The sequence below is a fragment of the Crocuta crocuta genome, unplaced genomic scaffold, assembly GCF_008692635.1.
Source record: "Crocuta crocuta isolate KB4526 unplaced genomic scaffold, BGI_CrCroc_1.0 scaffold334, whole genome shotgun sequence".
Lineage (NCBI taxonomy): Eukaryota > Metazoa > Chordata > Mammalia > Carnivora > Hyaenidae > Crocuta > Crocuta crocuta.
In genome coordinates, this window is record NW_027533260.1 from 115,234 (window position 1) to 139,700 (window position 24,467).

The following is a 24,467-nucleotide window of genomic DNA, read 5'->3' on the forward strand; positions in this document are numbered from 1 at the left end:
GCAAACTAGTATGTGAAATGCAAATTCTGCCTAGGCGGAATGTGTAATTTCACATGTGCACCCTGGGCATCATTTCCGTTTATACTCCCCACTCGCCTCGGAGTCAGACTCAACCCTGCGCTGTGTTCCAGAGACTCTCCCAGAGACAAGACCTGAGGTGTAGGACTTGGAGGGCTAAGGCATGTGTAAGTTATTACTTTTAAAAAAGCAATGACTTTAAAACAAAGATTACATCGCACTTTTTATACTTACTATATTGTTCCACGCTTGAGACGAATTATAATCAAATGCATTCGAGATAAACGTTGTTGGCATCAGAATATGGTTAAGTCAATAATTTATAAATATAACATAATTTCAAATTCACTTTACAGTCACTCTGAAGGTGACTAAAAAGCATGTTGGGTTTTTTTTAAAATCTAAAAGTGGTAGTGGGGCACGTGGTTGTGTCAGTCGGTAGAGCATGCAACTCTTGATTTTGTGGTGGTGAGTTTGAGCCCCAAGAGTCGGATGCTTGACCGACTGAGTCACCCAGGCATCCCAAGATTTAATTTTTTTAAAACTAATCTCTATACCCAATGTGGCACTCAAATTCACAAACTGGAGATTAAGAGTCATATGCTCCATCGACAAAGCCCCTGGGAGGGATTTTCAGATCTTTAAAAGGTAGATTATCCTATGATGTGATATGGATAACTAGTCATTGAAGGGCATTAGAATATGCCATCCCCAAATACGCCCTTTTGGTGTAAGGATTATTTTGAGCTGATTATTTTGAGAAACAGTGGACACAGGAGAAGCTCTGAGAACAGTGTAGAAGTTACCCTTTCATAAGGGGAATTACCTTTAAAGGAAATCTCTACTTGTAAAGGTGTCTCTTCTATAGAAGGGAAGGATGACTCCACACAAAAATGTTATCAAAAGCATAACAAACTTTGCCTTTGTTTACCCAGCTTTCTTTGGTAAAGTCTTCATAGCTGGCATTGCCCCATTTTTCTTTTGTCTTTAGCTGAAGGTGGTATTTAAGCAGGTGGCTGAGGCCACTTGGGGAATTACTCATTTTTTCCTGTGTCTCTCCCATGTATAGAGGAAGAATAAGTGTTACTTTTCCCCCCTGTTAATCTATCTTTAGTTAAGGGGTCTCATCCCCCCATTAATCTGTCTTTTGTTACAGGGGTCTCATCCAAGAGCTCAGAAGAGTAGATGGGAAATTATCTTTCCTTCCCTATACCGTGTTGGCAAGAAATAAGTCTCAGTGTGGACTTCCATAATCCCAAGCAAAGAAATGAGTTGATGGTGGAATATTTCATTAAACCCATAACAGTAGAGAAGTTAATTATAAGTGAGAGTCGGGAATCTATTTGTTTATGAGGAATCTTGTTGTTTGTAAAAGTGTCAAGAGAGCAAAATAAATATATTCACAGTTTAACAAGATTTGTCTGTAGAGATTTCTTGGACCCAAATTCTCTATCTCTGGTAATAAGAATGTCTTCCTCCTGGTACAAAGTGGGAGACTTTCACATGGGAGGGTCATCTACTTTTAGTAAGACGATGAAAGGTCAAAGTGTTTCTTATATGAGCTGTTTAAGTGTTCTTAATTCAAAGTAATCAGTATGCCAAAGTGGCATATTTTGGAATGACAGATTCTGGTTTCCTTCAGCTCCTATTGATGAGTAAGTACAAACAATTCAGTAAACATTGACAGAAGAAAGGATGGGGATTTGGAGGGTCTGTATCTGCCTTGCTTCCAGGTAAACAAGGGGCTATTGCTACTAGGTAAACAGGGTACAGGGGTGCAAGAGCACCTGGCTTGGGGGTCCCCAAACAGATCAGGTCTGGCCACTTCCCACTGACAAAATCCAAAGGCAGAGACACAAGCAGTGGTGGAACAAGAAAGGGATTTCTTTCAGGGAGACCAACACCAGGAAGACAAGGGACTAACATCTGAAAGACTGTCTCCAAAGTGCTGAAAATACTTCTATGTTTATATAAGGAAAATGTGTGACAAAGGTCAGTGGGGACATGCAGCTGGCAGTAAAGGTCAGGTCGATCATTGTCCTGGGCTCAATTACGTGGGGTCTTGCTGACTCAGGAGAGTCCTTATTGCTTGAGGGGTAATTTTGGAGCCAGCAGGGTCTTTTGCCTGAGTTAAGGTAAGCTGGAAAGAAGAACTTAATCAATAATTAGAAAGGATAGGCTGAGGTCAAAATGGAGGTAGTTGAAGTCCTATTTCAGTAGCATGAGCCTTACAGAGGTCATATGTAGAAAGGTGGTTCTTTGCAGCAAGCAGTGAGGGGTTCTTCAACCTCTGCTATTTTTCCAGACTTACAGGGTCAGAGTAAAGTCCAACACTGTCACCAGATATTATGACATCTAGCAAAATTTAAAAAGTAATAAATACACATTATATTTGGACAGTGAAACATTATGAACTTTAAACTAATGATAATAATACAATTGTGCCCCAGAACTTTGGCATATGTGCCCTTTGAATAGCCCTGGAAGACTCCATGTCTTCATTATGCTCTGTTGTGTCCCTGAGTTGGAAAAACACATTCCTATGTGGTTCTTTCATTCACACACTACACATCTGACATGTCTGGTCGCCAAATATGTGATAGTGTTTCCACTACCAGCAGTTCTCTGTGACGGCAGCTGGGTGTCCTATAACTCAACTCAATTTTGACACTGTCTACCTGGAGGTACTGTTGGATGCTACAGGTTCACAGGTTGAGGGCTCAGTCCTACAAGCCTATACCCTCCCTCCTTCAGATGGCAATCATAAGTCCATGTTGTCACCTGGGCTTCCAACCAACTGGCTATAAATTGGAGGTTCTTATTGATGCAGGCAGGCTGAATCCGAGGACCTAGAGAGGGGGTTCCACAGGACTAGTTGAGATGGTTCTTGGCTTCATGCAGGATGGAAATCAAATATGAGCCAGCGGGGAGCGAAAGCAGAGTTTACTGAAGATATATATGTATATATAGAGAGTGTCCAGGAGACTCAGAAAAGAAAACAGTGTGAGTCTCCTCTTTGCTTGGGGTCTGTGGTTTTTATTTATTTTATTATTGTGTTTTTATTGATTGTGGTCTTGTGCATGTGTCTTCTTAGGGCATCCAGGAACTGGTTAGAGCAAGGACAGGAACCAGGTGGGTCCTTCATAAGTCATTCATTCCTTGAAGCCAGGGGGTCTTGGCATCAAAGTGTTTGGAGTCTGTAGAGTCGCTCTTGGAGGCGACCCCACCCAATCACTCCTTAGATATTAGCTATTGTGCTGTAAAATTCCAAAGATAGCATTGTCTCTTTGTCCCTCACAAGGAGGACATTTGCTAAGCACATTACAAGGCATGTGTAGAATGGGGTGGGGGTGCAGGCCCTAGCAAGAATAGATGCTGGAAAAGAAGCAAAGCGGGTAAAACAGCTTTTTTTTTTTTTTTTCTTTCAAATGGGCTTCCATCAGTTTCCTTGTCTCATTATGAGACTTTCTACTCTGGTTCAATACATTTGCTAGAGCAGGTCACAGAACTCAGGTAAACAGTTTATTTACTACATTACTGGTTTATTATAAAAGAATATAACTCAGGTATAGCCAGGTGGGAGAATGTATTGGTCAAGGTCTTTCTAGTGACCAGCCCCCATTCAGGAGCCCACTAAGGTCTGTCTCATTAGAACAAAGTACACTCATAGCACTCAGAAAATATTCCAAGGGATTTCGGACCTGCGTATCAGGACACAGGGTCAAAGACCAAATATCAGAACAAAATATGCTCCTATTGCTCTTATAACTTGGGAAATTACAAGGTCTTAGGGGCTTTGTGTCAGGAACCAGAGGGAGAGACCAATATATTTTCTATTTCACACTGTCCTACCTGAGACATTATTGTTTTACAATTTTTTAAAGTTTATTTAGTTTTGAGAGAGACAGACAGTGTGAGTGGGGAAAGGCTATAGAGAGAGAGACAGAGAGAGAGAATATCCCAAGCAAGTTCCACGCTGTCATCATATGTGGGGCTCAAACTCACAAAATCATGAGATCAAGACCTGAGCTGAAAACCAAGAGTCCAATGTTTAACCAACTGATCCACCCAGGCGCCCCATACCTGAGACATTATTAATTGTTGTAAGATATTGCTCTAAACCACCAAAGTCAGAGGTCTCTGTCACCGTTAAATTGAACAAGAACCTAGAGGCTATACTAAGAAAAATGTTTTTGCTATTTTTTCATTAATCCTAGCAAAAAATCTGCAGACACTCATGAATTTTCTAGTCATGATAAGACAGTGGGAGAGCAGTATTGAAAACGCAGGGTCACTGGGAGAAGGCAGAACCTCACCTGATCACGCCTTTGGGACTTAGGCTTCTCCAAAGAATTTAGGATCCTTGGGCACCAAGTCAGCCTGCAGAGAGCCACGGACGCTTTATGGCTACACCTGCAATTCGATTGGAAGGGGAATCTAGGTGTGGCTCCGCCCCCGGTAGGACCAGACTCCGCCCCTTGGAGTCATTGCCCAGTGAGCTTGCCCTGCTGTGGGTGCTCGCCCAAGCCGAACGCCTCTACTCAAAAGACTCCTGTCTCGTGCACTCCTTACTCAGGATCCAAACAGGCAGCAACAAGTTGGTTCCTCTAGCGATTTGGGGTTGGGGCACTGATCACTCAGCCAGAAATCAATCTGACCCCAGGCGCACAGGCAGGAGGTACAGTGCTCACCCCTGACTGGCCATGAGTATGCCAACGAGCCCTACTCCGCCTTCCCGCGCTGTCCCTGGGGGTACTTGAAGCAGGGTGATTGTCGAAAAGACCACCAAATGGCGAATAGAAGCGAGGCAAGATTTTATTTACGGCCGGGCCAAACCTGATCTCCGGACTTCATGGAGAAATGCAGAGAATGGCCCCGAACAAAGGTGGCAGTGAGCTTCTCTGGATCTCAGCAAGGCAGAATATGTCATTATTTAGTTAACCAATTACATTCCACAGCATACCATGCTAACCAATTGCATCGTGACACTCAGGTGTTCGTTTTGGCAGAGACCTACCAATTTTAAGTTTTTTGTCTTGAAATGACCAACCGTAATTAGACATTTGAGAAGCCGTGGGGTAGTGACTACGTGGTGACAGACCACCAGGGTAGAATGGTGACGTGGTGCTCTGTAACCTTGCGCACAGGGGGTGGGTGTGGTCAGCCAGAACAGGGAAGTACAAGCTTGCCTGGTGAATTTACAGAAGCAGAAACAGCATGTTAGTATTTAACCGTGCTTGAGGTTAACCTGCAACACTTGATCTCTTCTACTCTCCCCCTTTCTGCCTCTTTCTTCCTGCCCAAACCCTCTGGCATGCACACACAGCAAAGCCGGCAGCCCCTCACGGCCTGAATGCAGCACTTCCCACTATCCACATATCCCTAGGACCACACAGAGGCTGGCGCTAGAGCCCACAAGTGCCCCGTGCTTTATAGAGCACTCACAGGTCCTAGCCAAAGCCGCTCGTCCCCAAACTTCCTAGATGTCTATGGCACACTTCTGGCCTTACACAAGTGGGCACAGGGAGTTCAGCAACCTCCAGAATGTGCACCCTGGAAGGCGATCTCTTCTGCCTACCTGGTGTCTCCAGGGTCTAACAGAACTGCCGGACCCAGTACCCTCTCAAATAACCTCTTAAATATGGAGTTTGCCTTTGCACGCCTCCATCCACCTCTACCCTGAGCTCCCACCTCCAGAAAACTGCTTAGAGAAGAACTTAGTTCAGGGCAGCTCCTCTGGCTGCCCATCCAGGACAGGCACTCAGATTTTCAAGACACCCAGATGCACATCAAAGGGAGCAAAGGCCTTAAAATCTGGTAAGTGAAAAATTTGCTTTTTTGGTTATAACCTCTGCATAGGGAATTCCTCATAGCACCATGTCTCCAACTCCTGGGGGGCCCACTGGAGGCTCCACATGTTAAAAACAAAACACATGAACACAAATGAGCACACCATCAGAAAAAGCCCTCAGAACCCCTAATCCGATCACTGCTTTGCCTTTTTTTCTTTCATGTATATTAAGCTACTGTCACATAAAGACCATTTCAATGATTAGTCATAGGGAGACAAAAGAGACACAGAGAATCTCTACCCCCAGAAAGTCCAACAAAGCCCAGCACCTAAATCCTCCTGAGGAAGATGGATATATAAAACCCAACTTCCAGGGTATTACAGGAATTAACTCACATAATTTATGTGCGGTTCCCAACACAGTTCCTGAGACATAGTGCCCACTACCATTTTTGTGAGCAATTCGTAGCTGTTTAAAAAAATATATATATATGTATATATACATATGTATATGTGCATGTTAAATATATGTGTATGCATATATACATACATATAGACATATATATGCATATACACACATATATGCATTTATGTATATGACATATGCATATATACATACATACGTGTGTATATATGTATGTGTATATATAGTGCTTTAATGAACGAATGCATGCTGTTTCTGTAAGGAAAAATATAAACAGAGAGAGAAAACATTTAATTCTCCCTTAAAAGGGGGGGTGGAAAAGAGACTTCTCTTTCTCCCCTTTCCTAAAGCGTTTCTTAGAAAACTTGTAAGTTCTTTCTCTGCCTGTTTGAAATGTATGTACATCTTTGAAAAGCTAAATAAGATTCTTGGCAGCATTGTAACTCAGGAATGTTTGCTCAAGGATCTGGGAGCCAATTCTTTGAAATGTAAATCTCAAAGGAGATAATATAGTTATCTTCCAATTCCTGTGGGAAGACAGGTGCCTAACTCCGCAGGTGCCTTGCCCCCAGTTTCAAAACTCCCTCCTGTCTGTCATTAAGATATGAGAAGTTTGTTTTCTCTTTGATCTTAGCCAAAAGGCCAAGAAGCGACTGTTTTCTCTCTGGATAAAGCCAATTAACTAACACAGATAGCCACTTGGCTTACTGGTAATGTTAGGATGAGCTATGTGTGACGCATGGTGTTCTCATGACTTCTTGACGACTACTTATTATTTATCTTGAGAACATGCGTGTAATCGGTCCTATCCGCTTGCTTGTCGTCTATGACAAAGTGAGATGAATCTTTGCAGTTTCTCAACAGATTGCCTGCGATGCATGTCACATTCTGATTTAACGCTTATGCACAAATGAAACGGTTTTCTTTCTCTTCTACCTTTGTGGAGGAGACTGCGGCGTTGGGAGACGATTTTATTTTTAATTATATTCCCCAGCACTGCCCGCTGGCAAAAAGAGCTTTGATTTAACACTGTTTCCAATTTAAAAGAAAACATTGCAACTTCTCATATAAGTGGCTCTCAACTCTAATCTTTTACTTTTTTTAAGAAACATTAACTTACAATAGCCAGGAGGCCACTCGGTCCGCGAGATACCAAAGAGATTCAAAACGGGGAATAATATATCGTCGGTGCTGAAGGTGCGGGGAAGCGTCCAGAGGCGGGATGGAGGCCCAGATCCCTTGCCTGCTCGGGTCACGCCCCTTGAGCCGCTCATTGTTTGTCCAATCCAGGCCACTGTCCAAGGCCCGCCCCCGGACGGCCCCGTCGCAGGCCGCGCACGCGCAGTTTCCCGCAGGCCCGGAAACGGAGCTAAGGACTCTCGGGTGGGTCAGTGTCAGCTTTTCTGATTCAACACTGGTGTTTGCGGGACACCCGCCAGTCCCCGGGCTCCAATCCGCAACACCCGCACTTCGGGGGTCACCACTACGATAAGAACCCTTTCACCCGCTTGTCCTGCGCCCGATGATTCCTGGCAGCACTGCCAGACATTCCAGGCCTGGGAGCCCCACTGCGGGTTCAGGGGTCGACGACTATTTCGAGTTAAAGTTGCTGAGGCGNGGCCTCCCGCCTTCGGTCCAGGTAGATCGCGCCTGTCGCGTCTCCTTTCCTGCTGAAAACCGTTACGTTCCGGAACTCCCGCACGCTCCAGCCCTTTCTCCTTCGCGTCGTCCCGCGCTGGCCCCCGGGCTGCGCCTCCCTCGTCTCCTCCAGGCGCTCGTGCAGACTCCGACGCCACGTCTCCTTGGCCTTGGGCTTTTGCAGGCACACCCCTCTCCCGACGCCCCTACACCTACGCGACCTCGGGAGCCGGCCCCTCCCCTCCTGAGTATGCCACTCAGTACTCACCGCCTTAGGAGCTCCTTCCGCACAATTCGCGTCCCACTGGCTTGTACTTGCCGTGGTGTGTTTCCATTATTGAAGCCGCACCGGAGAGTGTTCTCCCCAGGCAAAGAACATCTTTATTTCATACTTGTGAGTGTCAGGGTTGGGGGCGAACCAGAGACAGTCTGACGGATAATGAGTAAGACTACGTGTGAGAGAAAGAAAGAAAAAGAGAGTAAAACAGGGAAGGGCAGGTGGATGTGAAGAAACAGTAAGAGCGGAGTGAACCAGAGAAAAGTAGAGGGAGGAAAGAAAGTAGAGAAATCTAGATTAAAAGGTTATCCCCAGAGAGGTGAAGGGTAAGAGGGATTTTAACCAGTGATGGGAGTGGGGCAGCAAGGAGCAGGTACATCAGACTTGAGAGTGGAGGAGGAATAAAAGAATTGCGGCCGTGGGAGATAGAGGTGGTGCTGGGACAGAAAGAGGGGCAATGGGTGACAGAGACAGCAGAGGGACAAACAGAGCAGGGAGGGAATTCCCTGGCTTTAATCCCTTCTTTGGCTTCTGGTCGTCCTCAGGACAAAAATCCAGACTCCACTGTATGGCGACAGCTTGGAGCTCTGGAGGTGGGGTGACATTCCAGAGTCGGTCCAATGTGAGGAAGGAAAAGCCTTCTCTTTCCTGCATCGACCAGACGTTGGACCCTGGCTGGCCAGCCAGGTGCTGTGGTGACGAGGCCCTTTGGCTGAGTCCGTTTACAAGGAGGGTGTGAGCTGCCCAGCAGTCAGCAGTCAGACCGACAGCTGTGGGGCAGTTTGTGCCTGAATCCTGAGGGGCGGATTCAGGAAGTGCATCTAGTGTTTCTGTGGTTGTCTTCTGTGGGGTCTCTTAGGACCCATAAGGCGTTAACGGGAAAATGTCACCAGTTGGGGGGTAATTTGTCGTGGTTTTGATGGGGGAAGATCTCATTGTTTCAGGCAAAGCATTCCTGAAGGTATCACGTGTTTTGTGGGATATGATGACGTTCGGGGGTGTTTCATTAGAAGGTACTGGAGTCTTGTTGGAGTATGTGGATCACTGCAGACATTGCTCTTGTATGACATTATGGAGGTGCCTGACTTTGGGGTATGGTCTCCAAGAGGGAACCTATCGAACCTGGGTTGGTGGGTGTTTTCCTGCCAAAACAAAAGACTAATATCAGGACCATGGGGTGGGATCCTTGGGCAAAGTGTGTAGATGATTAGGAGATTCTGCCGTGTAAAATTGTGAGGGGTCCACTGGGAGTACAGCACAAACAGCATGGGAACCCGGAGGAGTGTCCGAGTCAAGAGGGGAAACAGTGGGGGACTAGGGCCCAGGAGGCAGGTGTTTCCCTGGGGCAGGCTTGCTGGAGGTGGGTCTCTGGGAACAGCTGCAGAGGGGCTGTGAGGCCCAACACTACAGGTCTCAGGATCCTTTGGACACCGCCACTGCTCATCAGCTTTTGCCTCTAGGCATTTACTTGGTCCTGCATATACACATGGTGATATCGTCCATCTTTAAAAAAAAATCCACAAAAAAGAATCTTTTACTACATACTCCCATCTTTATTTTTATTATTAAAAAAAATTTTTTTAAATGTTTACTTTTGAGAGAGCGCGCATAAGTTGGGGAGGAGAAGAGAGAGACACAGAGACATAGAATACGAAGCAGGCTCCAGGCTCTGAGCTGTCAGCACAGAGCCTGATGTGAGGCTCGAGCTCCTACACGGTGAGATCATGACCTGGGCTATAGTCGGACGTTTAACGGACATGAGCCCCCCCAGCCCCCTTTCCTCCCATCTTTAAAATAAAGAATCCTCCATTAGCTACATTCCCCATGGTGGTAAGTGCCCTGGGGGTGTGCTTCCTTTCAGAGCACAGTACACGAAACACTTGTTTATACTCTGCTTCAGATCTTGGTCCCGGTTCTGTTTCATATCCACCGTGCCGCTGAGACTCCATGTCCGAGTCACCGGGGACCGCCCTACCTCTCAGTCCAGGAATTAGCTTCCTCTTCTCATCACACTGGTCCCAGCAACAGCACGCGGGGTTCCCTCTTTCCAAAGCACTTTTCTCTTGGCTTCCACATCACACTACTTTTTTACAAGTAAAATCTGTTTTATTTTCTTCTCCATGTTCATGTGACCGTTTCCTGTGCCTGTTTCTCCTCTTTGGTCTCTGACTGCACGAGCACCCCTGGGCTTAGGCCTTGAAAGCCTTCTCAGTTCCTGCCTTTCCACCTCACCCATCTCATGACTTCACCACTGATGTCTCCTTTCACCGCTCCACCCGACCTCTCTCCTGAAACCAGGGTGCTTTATCCAGTTGTCTCCTCGATGTCCCTGCTGGGACAACAGCCTGGTATCTTCACCTTAATATGTCTAACACTGATCCCCCAAACTCTTCCAAACGTGTCCCTTACAGTCCACCTCTGCATATAGGGTGACCCTGTATTTCCTGTGGCTTAGATGGGCATCTTGACATGTTTGCAAAACATACATTACTTGTGTTTTAACTTAGGACAAAATAAATAAAAATCAGATATTTACACAAAATGGATAAAGGAATACATGAGGTATGGGGGAAATGTTTTAAGAATCTAGTCCTTTCTGAATTGCTTCCTTTAATACTCTCTGATCTTACCTTCTTGTCTCTGCTCACCCTGCTCCAGCCGCGCAGGCCCCTATGTCCTTTCTGGAGCTCGGCACGCCACTACCTTAGGGTCTTCACAAGGGTGTCCTTCTCCTTGAAGTCTCTGACTCCTCATGTGCAGGTGGTAAAATCTCTTCTTTCCTCTGGTCTTTGTTCTGACATCACCTCTCGGTGGTGCCTTCTCGCCCCCACTCCCTTTAACATTCCAGCCACACCCTCACCCCCAGTGCTGGTCCATAGTGCCGCCTCTGCACGTTTCTCTCTGTTCCTTCCCTTTCCACTGGCTGGATACTCATAACAGCAAGGCCCCAGGGGATCCAGAGCCAGAAGGGGGCTGTGCTGGGCTGGCCTCTGAGTGGGCTTCACCCGGCTTCACACTAAATCTGGGGCAGTCTGCAGATACAGCTCTGTGCCCCTCCCAGAGATTCCCCTTCAAGTGGTCAAGGGGGGTAAGGCCCAGCCTCAGTACTAGTGAAAGTGCCCCAGGGGTTTCTGAAATGTATCCAGCTTCGAGCACCAAGGCTCTGGGTCCTCCCTGTCTGAGGCTGACATCAGCCCCTGACCCAGGGAGAGGAGAGGGGGCCCCGCTGTGTGTGGGGTGTGATCAGGCGGGTCTGTGATCTGCAAGGGAGTGTCAGGTCCCCACTGCTGCCTTCGGGGGTGGGGGGGGCTTTACCAGGGTGGGAGCCAATCCTGCAGAAAGGAGTGGGAACACTCACTTGTTGGCGTCTGTAGGAGGTCACTGTCCCAGGGCACCCCCGGCGGCCACGGGCAGCAGAGGCCTGTTGTTCTCACACAGAGAGGTCTTCCTGTGTGAGGCTGCAGGACGGGGAGGACCCAGACTGACTCTAAGCATTAAACCGCATACTCTTGACACTCAGGATTGAGTTCCCAAGACTGACCCTGCCTGAGGAAGAATCCTGGAAGAGCAGGAAGAGCAAAGGAAAGGGGTCGGGAATGGCCGTCTGTCAGGTAAAGTCATATTCTCGCTTGATTTTCTGTCTCTCATTCCTGCAAGGCCCTTCTTGGACTTGCTAACCTTCTCCGACTGAAGCGTCCTGCCTACATGTGCTCATCCACATTCCCCCAGGCCTTCCCTCGGTCCCTCTCCTCTCCACTAGACTAGCTCATTGTGACCCAGGGACCTGGAGCCTGTGAGGAGGCTGCACTGGGTGCGTCCTGAGGGGCTACAGGGCAGGCGACTGGTGACAGGTGTGGCCCGTGGTGTCAGTTCAGTTGGGCAACAGGGAGGTTTAGGGGCCGCATCTGATGCACTGTAGGCTCTGTCGACCAGGAAGAAAGAAGCCACATGTGGAAGTCCTGGACTAATGTGTGGGAATAGTTGGAAGATTCTAGAAAAGAAGCCTGGTAAGAGGAAAGCAGCTCTGCCTGACTTTAATGCATTCAGAGCTAAACAGGTGTACCATGGTGTTTCTGGTTTTGAAACACTAATGATTTAGAATCAAGTTCAGAAATTGGCATCCGTGATAGAGGATGTTTTATTCCATAGTTGATTTTACAGTGTGGAGTCAACCTAACCAATGGGAAGAGGTTTTTTAAAAATCATTCTCCGCACGTCTATCCCACAGAGACCACGGTGTTTCTACAGCAACTCTTGTGTGGCAGATGCTTTAGGTGAAAATGGTGTTAATTTAGCCAAGACCTGGAGCACAGAACTTTATTTTCACTATCAGAGGGGCTATAGCCAAATTCTGATTCCACCATTATTTTTAAGTTTTGTGTCTCTTTTACCTTATTTAAAAAGAAAAATTTTTTAAATGTTTATTTATTTTGGAGAGAGAGACCAACACCACAAGCAGGAGAGAGGCAGAGAGAGTGGCACAGAATATGAAATAGGCTCCAGGCTCTGAGCTGTCAGCACAGAGCCCAAAACTGGGCTCGAACTCTGAATGGTGAGATCATGACCTGAGCCGAAGTTGGACGTCTAGTTGACTGAGCCACCCAGGTGCTTCTATCTCTTTGACTTTAAACATCACAAGTGAGTGAGTGATGTTATATACGTATGTATGTATGTATGTATTGATTGATTAAATTCCAAACGAAGAAGTGACTTAAAGCACAAAGATGTAGTTGGAAGGCGATGCCCTTGCCTGTCATGTCCCCACCCTTCATGTCTCAGTGGGGAACCGATGTTGCCAATTCTGTGGCAAGAGTCTGTTCAAACCTGATAAAAATACACTTACACATTGTTATAAGTATATTTTAGGAAATCTCAGTGAAGTTTGCTGTAACATTTTATTATGCCAATTAGAAAAATTTACACAGCACGTCTAGACACGGTGTTCCTGTTAACACAGATACAGCTTGCTCATTTAGAGCCTCGTTGGTGCATTCTGTTAATGAGGACACACAGGACCTTCACCAGTTTTCACTCACGTAAAGAATACCACGGAGGCTGTCCATGGAGTAGGCTGACCTCTCTGTTCTCATTCCCATTAGAAGTTGCACTGGGGAGGGGCGCCTGGGTGGCTTAGTCGGTTAAGCGTCCGACTTTCGCTTAGGTCATGATCTCGCGGTTCGTGGGTTCGAGCCTCGCGTCGGGCTCTGTGCTGACTGCCAGCTCAGAGCCTGGAGCCTACTTCAGTCTGTGACTCCCTCTCTCTCTGATCCTCCCCTGCTCACGCTCTCTCTCTCTCCTAGAAATAAATAAAAAAACATTAAAAAAAAAAAAGAAGAAGTTGCACTGGGGAACCTATTTGCAAGACATTTCCCAACCCATGTGAAGGACATAACAAGGACATGACCAAAGACTGACAAACCTAATTCTTTTTTTTTTTATTATTTTAATGGCTCTTTATTTCTTTTTGAGAGAGGCACAGAGCATAAGCAGGGGAGGGGCAGAAAGCGAGAGAGACACAGAATCTGAAGAAGGATTCAGGTTCTGAGCTGTCCTCTCATGGGAATGAGAACATGAGAACTCTTCCCAAGGATCCATGATGAAATGTGCTTTCGTTTCAGGCACAGCTGACCTTCAGGGATGTGGCCATAGAATTCTCTCAGGAGGAGTGGGAGTGCCTGGACCCCGCTCAAAGGGCCTTGTACAGGGACGTGATGCTGGAGACCTACAGGAACCTGGTCTCCCTGGGTGAGGAAAGTGTCCCTCCGGAAGTCAGGATCTGCTCCAGTGAGTCTCTTGGGATCCCTTGCCCAGCTTGATGGAGATTGAGGCTGGGTTCATTCTGGAATGAGAACCTTTATGAGGTAGCATCTTCTGTCCCATCCCCCTTTCTTCAGGTGGTCTGCCCACTCCACCCTAGATTAGTGGTGCCTCCAGAAGTTGAGGAAGAACAAAACCTTATGGTAAACTTTAAAAAAGATCTGATTCTGGATCCACCTGTATCCATGTACTTCTGACTCAGTAGTTCTTGGAAGAGAGCTGGATATCTATGTTTTAAACAAAGTCCTTAAGCATTCAGAAGGAGAGAGTGAACAGGCCTGTGGAATGTTTTTCTAGACATGTGTAACATACTCCCTCTTCAGCTGAGCAAAGGTCTGGAATTGCATTCTGGAAAAGACACGGCACATCACATTCCTTTCTTTTCATAAGCAGGAATCTCTCTTTCTGTCCTGAATAATATCTTTATTTTGGAGCAAGGGAAAGAGCCCCAGACTGGAGGTCAAGGTGAAAACAGTGAAAAAGTCAAATGGGTAGGAACACAGGCAAGAGTTCAGAAGGCACAGAGGAGGCCGCACCATTAATGGTGTTTGGGGAACTCTCTGCCAGCGGGGGAGTTCTGTGTGGAAAAACATTTCTTTCTTGTGAGCTCTTGGAGGAAAAGCTTACTTCCCTTCCCCTCGTCACTCCACACTTCAGACGTGTGGAAATGCATCCTCCCAACCCCCAGCTCATGCAAAGACCAATGCAAAATCTTCATCATGGCCTGTAGCACTCTATTATATGCCCCATGACCTATTTTTTTTTCCTTAAGATTTAATTTTTGGGGTACCTGGGTGGCTCAGTTGGTTAAGTGTCTGATTTCAGCTCAGGTCATGATCTCATGGTCTGTGGGTTCGAGCCCCGCATCGGGCTCTGTGCTGACAGCTCAGAGCCTGGAGCCTGCNATCCTCCCAACCCCCAGCTCATGCAAAGACCAATGCAAAATCTTCATCATGGCCTGTAGCACTCTATTATATCCCCCATGACCTATTTTTTTTTTTCCTTAAGATTTAATTTTTGGGGTACCTGGGTGGCTCAGTTGGTTAAGTGTCTGATTTCAGCTCAGGTCATGATCTCATGGTCTGTGGGTTCGAGCCCCGCATCGGGCTCTGTGCTGACAGCTCAGAGCCTGGAGCCTGCTTCGGATTCTGTGTCTTCCTTTCTCTCTGCCCCTCCCCAGCTTGTGCTCTGTCTCTCAAAAATAAGCAAACATTAAGATTTTATTTTTAAGTAATCTTTCCACCTAAAATGGGGCTCAAACTTACAACCTCAAGGTTTCAAGTTGCAGCCGGGTACCCATGCACCTGTGACCTCTTTGGTTCCTTGACGACAAGGGGCACTAGGGGGCTGGTTTTAAGGGGTTGTCTTTCTTCCTTGCCCTCATCCCATTCTTGTTCCTAGTCCACGGGTCAGAGCTAAAGCCTCCCCCATCGTGGCATCAGGCCTTCTCTAGGATCATCCTCATTCTGTGTGCTTGGGAGACCTGCTCCCAGGGTTGGAAGACAGCATCTGTGGCCCCAGAGCTCTCTGCCTCTTGAGGCCCTTTCTTCAGCTTTGCTTTTACTCCATATTAGAGTGTGTGTCACGGGGCTGGGTAGGTCTTTCAATCCAGCACTGAAAGTGTTTTGACTCAGCAGGAGTATAAAAGCACGTCCACACCACATTATACTGTTAAGTTTTGCTATGTTATGTTTTTGTTTCTTTTCTCTCAAAAAGTATTTTCTGCTTTCCCGTGTGATACCTTCTTTGACTCACTGGATATTTTTTTAAGTGTTTAATGATTTTCATGCATTTATGTGCTTTCCAGTTTTCCTTCAGGTACTCATTTCAAGTTCATTCTTCTGTGGAGAAGATACTTTGTATGATTTAACTCTTTTTCAGTTTGTTGAGACTTACTTCATGGACTGGTACATAATCTATCCTGGAGAATGTCCCACGTGCAAGTAGAGCAGAATGCATTTTGCTCTTATAGGTGGGGTGCTCCATATACGTCTGTCAGTACTGGTTGGTTTATTCTCAGCTAAAATTGTCTGTGTCCTTCCTGAATTTCTGTCTGGCTATACTCTCCATCATTGAAAGTGAGGTCTGGAAGTCTCCAGATACTATTCCATAACTATTTTTATTTCTCCTTTCAATTCTATAAATGGTTCATATATTTTGGGGTTCTCTTCTGTATGTGTTCATATTTGTTGTAATTCCTTAATTAGTTATCATTTTTTTAATATATATTGTCCTTTGTCTCATAACAAGTTTTCCTTAAAGTCTATTTTGTCTGATGCTATAGCCACTAGGAAACCAAAAAATTAATTGGATTCACATTGCTCTCGGAGCCCACAGTGTCTCCATGCCTGTATATAAAAACTTTGCTTCTATAAATCCTGTTCTTTTCTCCTCTGCTGCTGTCACAAATTCTCTCTCTGTATATCATGTGGCCATCAGTGGTCCACATCTAAATCACAGATTTTGAAATACTGTTTGATACTGTTGTTTTTTTTAATCAGAAAGGAAAAAGAGGAGTGACAAACCAAAAACACATTAATACTAACCTTATGCTCACCTGTTTACTGTCTTTATTACTGTTTCTTACTTCTCAATGTGGATTTGAGTTTTTGTTCCTTCCTTCACATCAGCCTGAAGCATCCCTTTACCGTTTTGTTTTGTTTTGTTTTGTTTTGTTTTTGTTAGACTGGTCCACCAGCAAGGGACTCCCAGTGTTTTTGTTTTTCTGGCAATGTTTTAAGTTTTCCTCTATTTTTGAAGGATAGTTTTGAAGTGTATAGAATCCTCAGTAGACCTCTATTTCTGTTTAGCACTGTGAAAATGTCATCCTGTTGCCTTCTGGTCCATACGGTTTGTGGTGTTAAATCATTGGGTAGTTTTATTGATGATCTCTTTTACCAGAGGAACTACCCTTTGCCACTTTCAGGATTCTGTGTCTTTGGTTCTTGACAGTTTGATTATGAAGTGTTTCTCTGTGGGCATCTTTCAGTTTATCTTACTTGGGGCTTGCTGAACTCCTTGGATATGTAGACTTATGTACTTCACCAAAGTTGTGAATTTCTCTGCCTTATTACTTCAAATATTTTTTCTGCCCACTTCATTCTGTCCTCTCCTTCTGGAATTCCCATGATTTATGTTGCTACACTTGAAAGTGCCCCACAAGTCTCTTATTCTCCATTCATTTTTCTTCATGCTTCTTTCTGCTGCTGAGACTGGGTAATCTCAACTGACTTAATCTTCAAGTTTGCTAATTCTTCTGCCTGTTCAGTTTGGTGTTAAACTCCTTTAAATGGATTTTTCCATTTTAGTGTTTTTACTTTTCAGCTCCAGAATTTCGATTCTGGTTCCTTTTTATAATTTCTGCCTCCTTACTGATATTCTCAATTTTGAGAAATATTGCTGTCATTGGGTCCTTTCTTTGGTTCTTTGCATATGGTCTCCTCATAGTTCTTTCAGCATATTTTAAATTAGTGACATAAATTCTTTGTCCAGCAAGTCTGATGTTTGGGCTTCCTCAGGAAAAATTTTTGTTAAATTGCTTCTTTTCTTACGTATGGACTATAAATCATCGTTGGTTTGCATATCTCACAATTATTTTTTTAAGTTAAACATTTTGTGTATTATGACAACTCTGGAAGTCACATTCTCCCACACCCACACCCTCACCCCAGTATTGGTTGTTGCTGTTTATTGCAGTTGCTCTTGTTTGTTTAGTAATTTTTCTGAGTCAGTTCTGTCAAGTCTGTATGCTTTGTCACATGTGGTTACTCAAGTCTCTGGTTAGCTTAGTGGTGAGCTAGTAATTAAACACATAGCTTCTCAAACACCTGGAACCAAAAAAAAAAACAAAAAGCAAAAACTCCTAGTCTTTGGAAATAGACTTTGTATAATTCAGCTTGGCAGTTTACAACGGTGCCTTAGCCTTTACCTCCTGTTTTGCTGAGACTGAAGGTTAGCAGGAGGTAAGGACCACCTCATGTGTTTACTGAGCACTGGCCCTGGGTATGTGCATGACTTAGATTCCTAGGAATGTGTAGCTGTTTTTCAAAGCCCTTATTCCCCAAAGCATTTCATTCCTCAGCCTTCCATCCCTGGCTTCACAGTGTCTGCTCTTGGCCCCAAGTGTGTCATCTGCTACTATACTTGCCTTTAAATATGCTTGTCAAATGTGCACCACCCCCACCCCTGCCCCACCTGGCACAGCACTTCTTGAATTAGGCAAAGGCAAAACTTTTTGAGCCAGTTTTTCGTTGAGCCACCAAGAAGATCAAAGTAAAAACCACAATTCTTAGAGAATCAAGTCTGTTTTGCCTCTCCCAGTACAAGGGATCTATACCAGGAACATGGGCCACCTCTGTGCTGGAGAGAATGGGATTGAACCAGGGGAAGTTAAAATGTTAAAATCTCTCCAACTGAGATCAGCTGCCTTTTTTTTTTTAAGTGTCTACATGATTGGTGTAAACCTTTGGTTTCTGGAATTCTAATAAAGTGGATTCTGACAGTTTTTGCCAACTTACTTGCTGTTTTAATGGAGACATGCACTTAGAATACTCCATGATTTTCATGCCTTTACTTTCTTAACCAGTTATTTATAATACTATTTATCTGGAAACTATGGTTTCAGAAGCCAGTGGGTATGTGAGTTATTTAGACTGCTATGAATATGGGGAGCTTTGCTCAACATATCTTCCACTTCTCATACTGTGTGCTCTTCCTGGAATGTAAGTCCTTTCTCTTGTTCTTAAGAAAGAAGTCATTAGAACTCCACAGTCTATAATTGTGTGTTAAGTGTGGTTACTTATTATTTACCTGTTGGATTTATCTTGGTTTAATTTAAAAACTGCACTTATTAACTTGTCATCTACAGATTATGAATTTCAGTATTTAGTGTGGAATATGACTGCAATTCACCAATTGTTAATGTTCTAAAATGCCTATGCTGCATACGGCATAGTTTTAGAGTAGATATTAAGAATATTTTCTTGGGGCACCTGGGTGGCTCAGTCAGTTAAGCATCCGACTTCGGCTCAGGTCATGATCTCACAGTTCGTGGGTTTGAGCCCTGCGTTGGGCTCTGTGCTGACAGCTAGCTTGAGCTTGGAGCCTCCTTCAGATTCTGTGTCTCCCTCTCTCTCTGACCCTCCCCTGCTCACACTGTCTCTCTCTCATAAATAAATAAAAACATTAAAAAAATTTAAAGAATATTTTATTCCAATGATGTCGTATTAAAATCTTCTTGACTTTCCTATTATACCTTTTTACTTTTATAGTTTGTAACTTCCATATATTTGTCTTATTAATTTTTTTGAAAGATTTTATTTTTAAGGAATCTCTATACCCAACATTGGGCTCAAACTCATGACCCCAAGATCATGAATCACATGCTCTACTGACAGCCAGCTAGGCACCCCTAATTAACTTTTTTATGGATTATTTGTCATTACTTCATGTAGAACTGTGTCTCATCATTTACTTGCATATAGTAATTATACCATAAATATGCATTTGTATAATATGTTTGTTTTCAGTATGAGACACCTATTTGTCTCCTGGCAACTGGTGTGTGTTTTGGTGTGGTGGTCAAAGAATACACTTTCAGAACTTACATAAGTTTACAGAGTGTGAATGATTTGGTCATAGGGTATTTCAAAGTAGATTTCCCTTAAAATAATTCGAAATACCTATATCTTTTATTAAAGGATTCTATTCACCTTGCTTTCTTAAACATTTATAGACTTTGGTTGAGAGTTTTTATCTCTTCAATATAAGTTTTACTTTTAGTGTAATATCCATCTTGCAACTCTAGTTAATATGAAGATTATTGGTTATTTTTTTAATATATATCTTTCAGATAGCTCTGCTACATTCATGATCAAGGAATTATTATCAGTGAGAGACATTAATAATGGAGAACTATACCAATCAGTCGTTGTGGGAAGACCGGAAAGTCATGGCCTTGAGGATTTTGACTGCAGGGAAGTCTGGAGAAATATGTATGAATTTGAGAGCAAGTGTGGATATGAAAAAAGAAATTCAAAAGGAATGCTTGTGACAGATAACCTAAATCTCACTGGTCGAAGAGATAAACAAGACAGCAAATCATGGATTAATTTACCTTTAAAGCAGAGTGTTTCTTTAAGAAAAAGTGCATATCAATATTTTAAACAAGGGAAATCATTAATAAAGAATTTGTTAAAAATAAAAAACAATGTAGTCTATGCAGGAAACAAGTATACAGAATGTTTGGAAAATAGAATTGGATTAAGCTCCCAGTCGCATCTGGCTGAACAGCAGAGATTTCAAACTGAGGAGAAAATCAATGGAGGTAATCAAGTTGAGAAGTCTGTCAAAACTTGTTCAATTTTGCCGCTTCAAAGATTGCCTCCTAGTGTCAAAACCAACATTTGTAATAAACATAGAAAGGTTTTTATGTGTCCGTCATTGCTTACACAGCACCAGAAAACAAAAATTAGAGAAAAACCATACAAATGTAATGAATGCGGAAAGACTTTTACCCATCATTCAGTCCTTACTAGTCATCAGAGAATTCATTCTGAGCAGAGACCTTACAAATGTAATGAGTGTGGTAAAGCGTTTAAGCAGTTCTCCAACCTCACGAGACATCAGAGAATCCACACCGGAGAAAAACCATATAAATGTAATGTATGTGACAAGGTCTTTAATCAAAATTCCCACCTTACGAACCATTGGAGAATTCATACTGGAGAAAAACCACACAAATGTCATGAATGTGGTAAGGCTTTCATTAAATGTTCAGACCTCTGGCGTCATGAAAGAATTCACACAGGAGAGAAACCTTACAAATGTCATGAATGTGGTAAGGGTTTTACCAAACGTTCATATCTTTGGGATCACAAAAGAATCCATACTGGAGAGAAACCATACAAATGTACTGAATGTGGCAAGGTTTTTAGGCAGTGGTCCACCCTCAGGATTCATCGAAGAATCCATACTGGTGAGAAACCTTATAAGTGTAATGAGTGTGGCAAGGCTTTTAAGCAGTGCTCACACCTCACTAAGCATCAGAATATACACCCTGGAGAGAAGCCACACAAATGTACCGTGTGCGCCAAGGCTTTTATCCACATTTCAAGCCTTGTGAAACATCAGAAAATTCATTCTGGAGAAAAATCACACAAATGTAATGAATGTGGTAAGGCTTATATCCAAAGTTCAAGTCTTGTGGAACATCAGAGAACTCATACTGGTGAGAAACCTTACATATGTAACGAGTGTGGCAAAGCCTTTACTGTGCGTTCAAGCCTAACTAAACATAAAAAAAAACATACTGGTGAGAAGCCTTATAAATGTAATGAATGTGATAAAACATACACACAACTTGTGCACCTTACAAGACATCAGAAAATACACACTGAAAAGAAACATGAATCTAGTATTCATGATAATGCTTTCATTCAAAGCTCAAGCCTAGGGGATCATCAGAGAATTCGTGGAAGAGAGAAACCTTACAAATGTAATGAGTGTGGCAAATCCTTTAACTGGTGCTCACGCCTTACTCGACACCAGAGAATCCATACTGGGGAGAAACCATATAAATGTAATATGTGTGGCAAGGCTTTTAGTCAAAATTCAAACCTTACAATTCATCAGAGGATTCATACTGGAGAGAAACCTTACAAATGTAATGAATGTGACAAAGCCTTTAAGCAGTATTCAAGCCTCACTAGACATCAGAATATACATCCAGGGGAGAAACCACACAAATGTATTGTGTGTGGGAAGGCCTTTATCAAACGTTCGCACCTCTGGGGTCATGAGAGAACACATACTGCAGAGAAACCGTACAAATGTACTGAACGTGGCAAGGCCTTTAGACAATGGTCTGACTTCAGGATTCACCAAAGAATTCATACTGAAGAGGAACCTTAGAAATGTAATGAATGGTGGGGCACCTGAGTGGCTCAGTCAGTTAAGTGACCAACTTCAGCTTAGGTCATGATCTCATGGTTCATGGGTTTGAGCCCTGCATTGGGCTCCATGCTGGTGGGTGGAACCTACTTGGGATTCATTCTCTCTCTCCCCCCTTCTCCCTCTCTCCCTTCCCCTCCCTCCCTCTCCCTCTTTGCCCCTTCCTCACGTTGTCTCTCAAAATAAATTTTTAAGAAATATGAATAAAAAAGAAATGTAATGAATGACAAATCATTTAACCATTTTCCACAATACACTATAAATCAGAGGATTTATACTAGGGAGAATTAAGTCTCTAGTCGAAGCTTAATCAATTCAGATGTTAAATTTTTCAGAGTAATTAAAAGCCAAAATCATTTAAGACTCATGCAATGAGTATCAGTGGAACAAGGAGATCTTTAGTAGTAATGTACCAATTATTTTTTTAAAATTTTAAGTGCCGTTTTTTTAAAAAAAATTGTTTTTTTTTAATGTTTATTTTTGAGAGAGAGAGAGACAGAGCATGAGCAGGGGAGGGGCAGAGAGAGAGGGAAAGAATCCCAAGCAGGCTCTGCAGCACAGAGCCCAGTATGGGGCTTGAACTCAAAAACTATGAGATTATGACCTTAGCTGAAACCCATGAGTTGATGCTTAACCTGCTGAGCCACCCAGGCACCCCTTGTACCATTTCTTTTAAAACTTTTTTTCATTTGACATTTCTTAAAAATTACATCACTACTATGTCTTTCAGCCTGAAGTTTGGAATCTGTTGATGTTTTACTTTCATTACATGTTTTATGTGTGTTACCATGATGGTTTCTGGGAGCAGATCGGTAGATAAAAGGGTCTTTATTAAATGAGAATCATTCTTATCCATGTACCCTGAAGGAACACTGAATTTCAACATACAATGTTGTGTGGTACTGAATGAGAAAATGGGTTGGGCAGAGAATATATATAAAATAATGATGTAAATAATATGTTCAGGAACCCTTCTACAGATTTCTCGGTATGACAGGACCACTGGATTATCAGAAACCATGGTTGTGCCAGACAGGCATGAAAAAGCAAGCTTTAAGATTAAGAGAGTGAGATTTTCATGATAGGTTAGCAGGGACTGCCTGTGTAATAGAAACAATGGAGAAGGAATAGTAGTCATCCTCTCTCTTTAATGAAAAATAGTGGTTGTATATCAAAGATGAATGAAAATTTAGTCTTGTTTGGGGGAACTAAAAGACCAATTATCAGAGAGGAGAACTTAAAACAACCAGAATACATTGTAGAGGTGCAGGATTTGCATTTAACCACTACACTGATGTTTTACTCAGAATATATCATAGTTCTGTTTTCATTAATAAAATGTAATCATTTTTTCAAAACTCTAAACAAAGTGTTTTTTTTTCCCCTATCAGATCAAGTCTATCCTGTCTCCTTATAGTACTTCAAAACAAACAGTAACAATATATCTTCAGGCTGTCAAGGCTGAAAGGCATCTGCAACAATTTTCTTCCATGATGGAATCAAAGAACATACAATTTTATGAATATATAATTTACTTGAGTGACTCCCTCCACACTCTGCCTCTTGGATATTTAGGTGGCTATGATTAAAATACCATAGCAGTGCAACCTTAGACTCTCTAAACATGTGAAGTGCAATTCATGAATGTGCATCTGATGTTTCCGTATACCCTTGTTTGTGCCTACGTGAGACTCATGACTTGCACTGGCCTTGATTTACATGAAGCAAAAAATATATATATACATACCCAGACACATATATACATATGTATCTATATCTACATAGAGATAATAGATAATAAATATACACACACATAATCTCTACACCCAATGTGGGGCTCAAACTGAAAACAACCTTGAGATCAAGGGTCACCTACTCTACTGACAGAGCCAGGCAGGCACCCTGAGGCCAAATATTAAGCAAATGAGAAGTGTTAGGAAATAAAAGAAAATTTCAGGAGTAGATATATGATATGAACAAAGTTTCCCNACTGATCATGAGTTTCCCCCTTAAGAATGAACATATATGCTTGAGGTTACATTAGTCTTGTTTTGTTTGTAGGCCAACTAGGAACTTCATATATCGACCCCCTAGAAAATAGTTAATTTGCACTTTTAGATATTCCACACTTATAAGATGAACTGCTATCTGAAATTTAGCCTTGGGTATCAAGATGAGTAGTGCTAATCACCAAAAAGGGCATGAAGATATTTAAAGCACAATGAGACTTTCTAGGGAGAGCAGGACAGGTTTCCAAAGTTGCCACAAAAATGGCTGGAGAGAGCAAGAGGAGGAGACTCGCTTCAGGTTTCTACGGAGTTTATAATAGACAGTGGGTGGGTGTGGTTTGATCTTCCTTGGGCATCAAACAAAGGAGCACTTGGGCTTCTAAATTTGGCCACTTGTAGAGGGGAAGAGGGAGATGCATTGAATGTGTGCAGTAGTCTGTGTGTGTGTGTGTGTGTGTGTGTGAGGGAGAGGGGGGAGAGGGAGGGAGAGAGGGAGGGAGAGAGAGTGAATTAGAGAGAGAGAGAATGAATTATACCCCAAGC

The 24,467-nt window shown here is 43.4% G+C and overlaps 1 protein-coding gene across 1 annotated transcript; it reads left to right on the forward strand.

The window, feature by feature from the left end:
- The first annotated feature begins 9,780 nt into the window (after window positions 1-9,780).
- Window positions 9,781-23,217, forward strand: LOC144217615 (uncharacterized). The gene is made up of 4 exons (XM_077747228.1): window positions 9,781-9,864; window positions 11,669-11,759; window positions 13,767-13,932; window positions 19,817-23,217. Exons 2-4 carry the CDS (start codon window positions 11,745-11,747, stop codon window positions 21,874-21,876), a joined length of 2,241 nt encoding a protein of 746 aa, XP_077603354.1. The 5' UTR covers window positions 9,781-9,864; window positions 11,669-11,744; the 3' UTR covers window positions 21,877-23,217.
- Window positions 23,218-24,467: the final 1,250 nt, after the last annotated feature.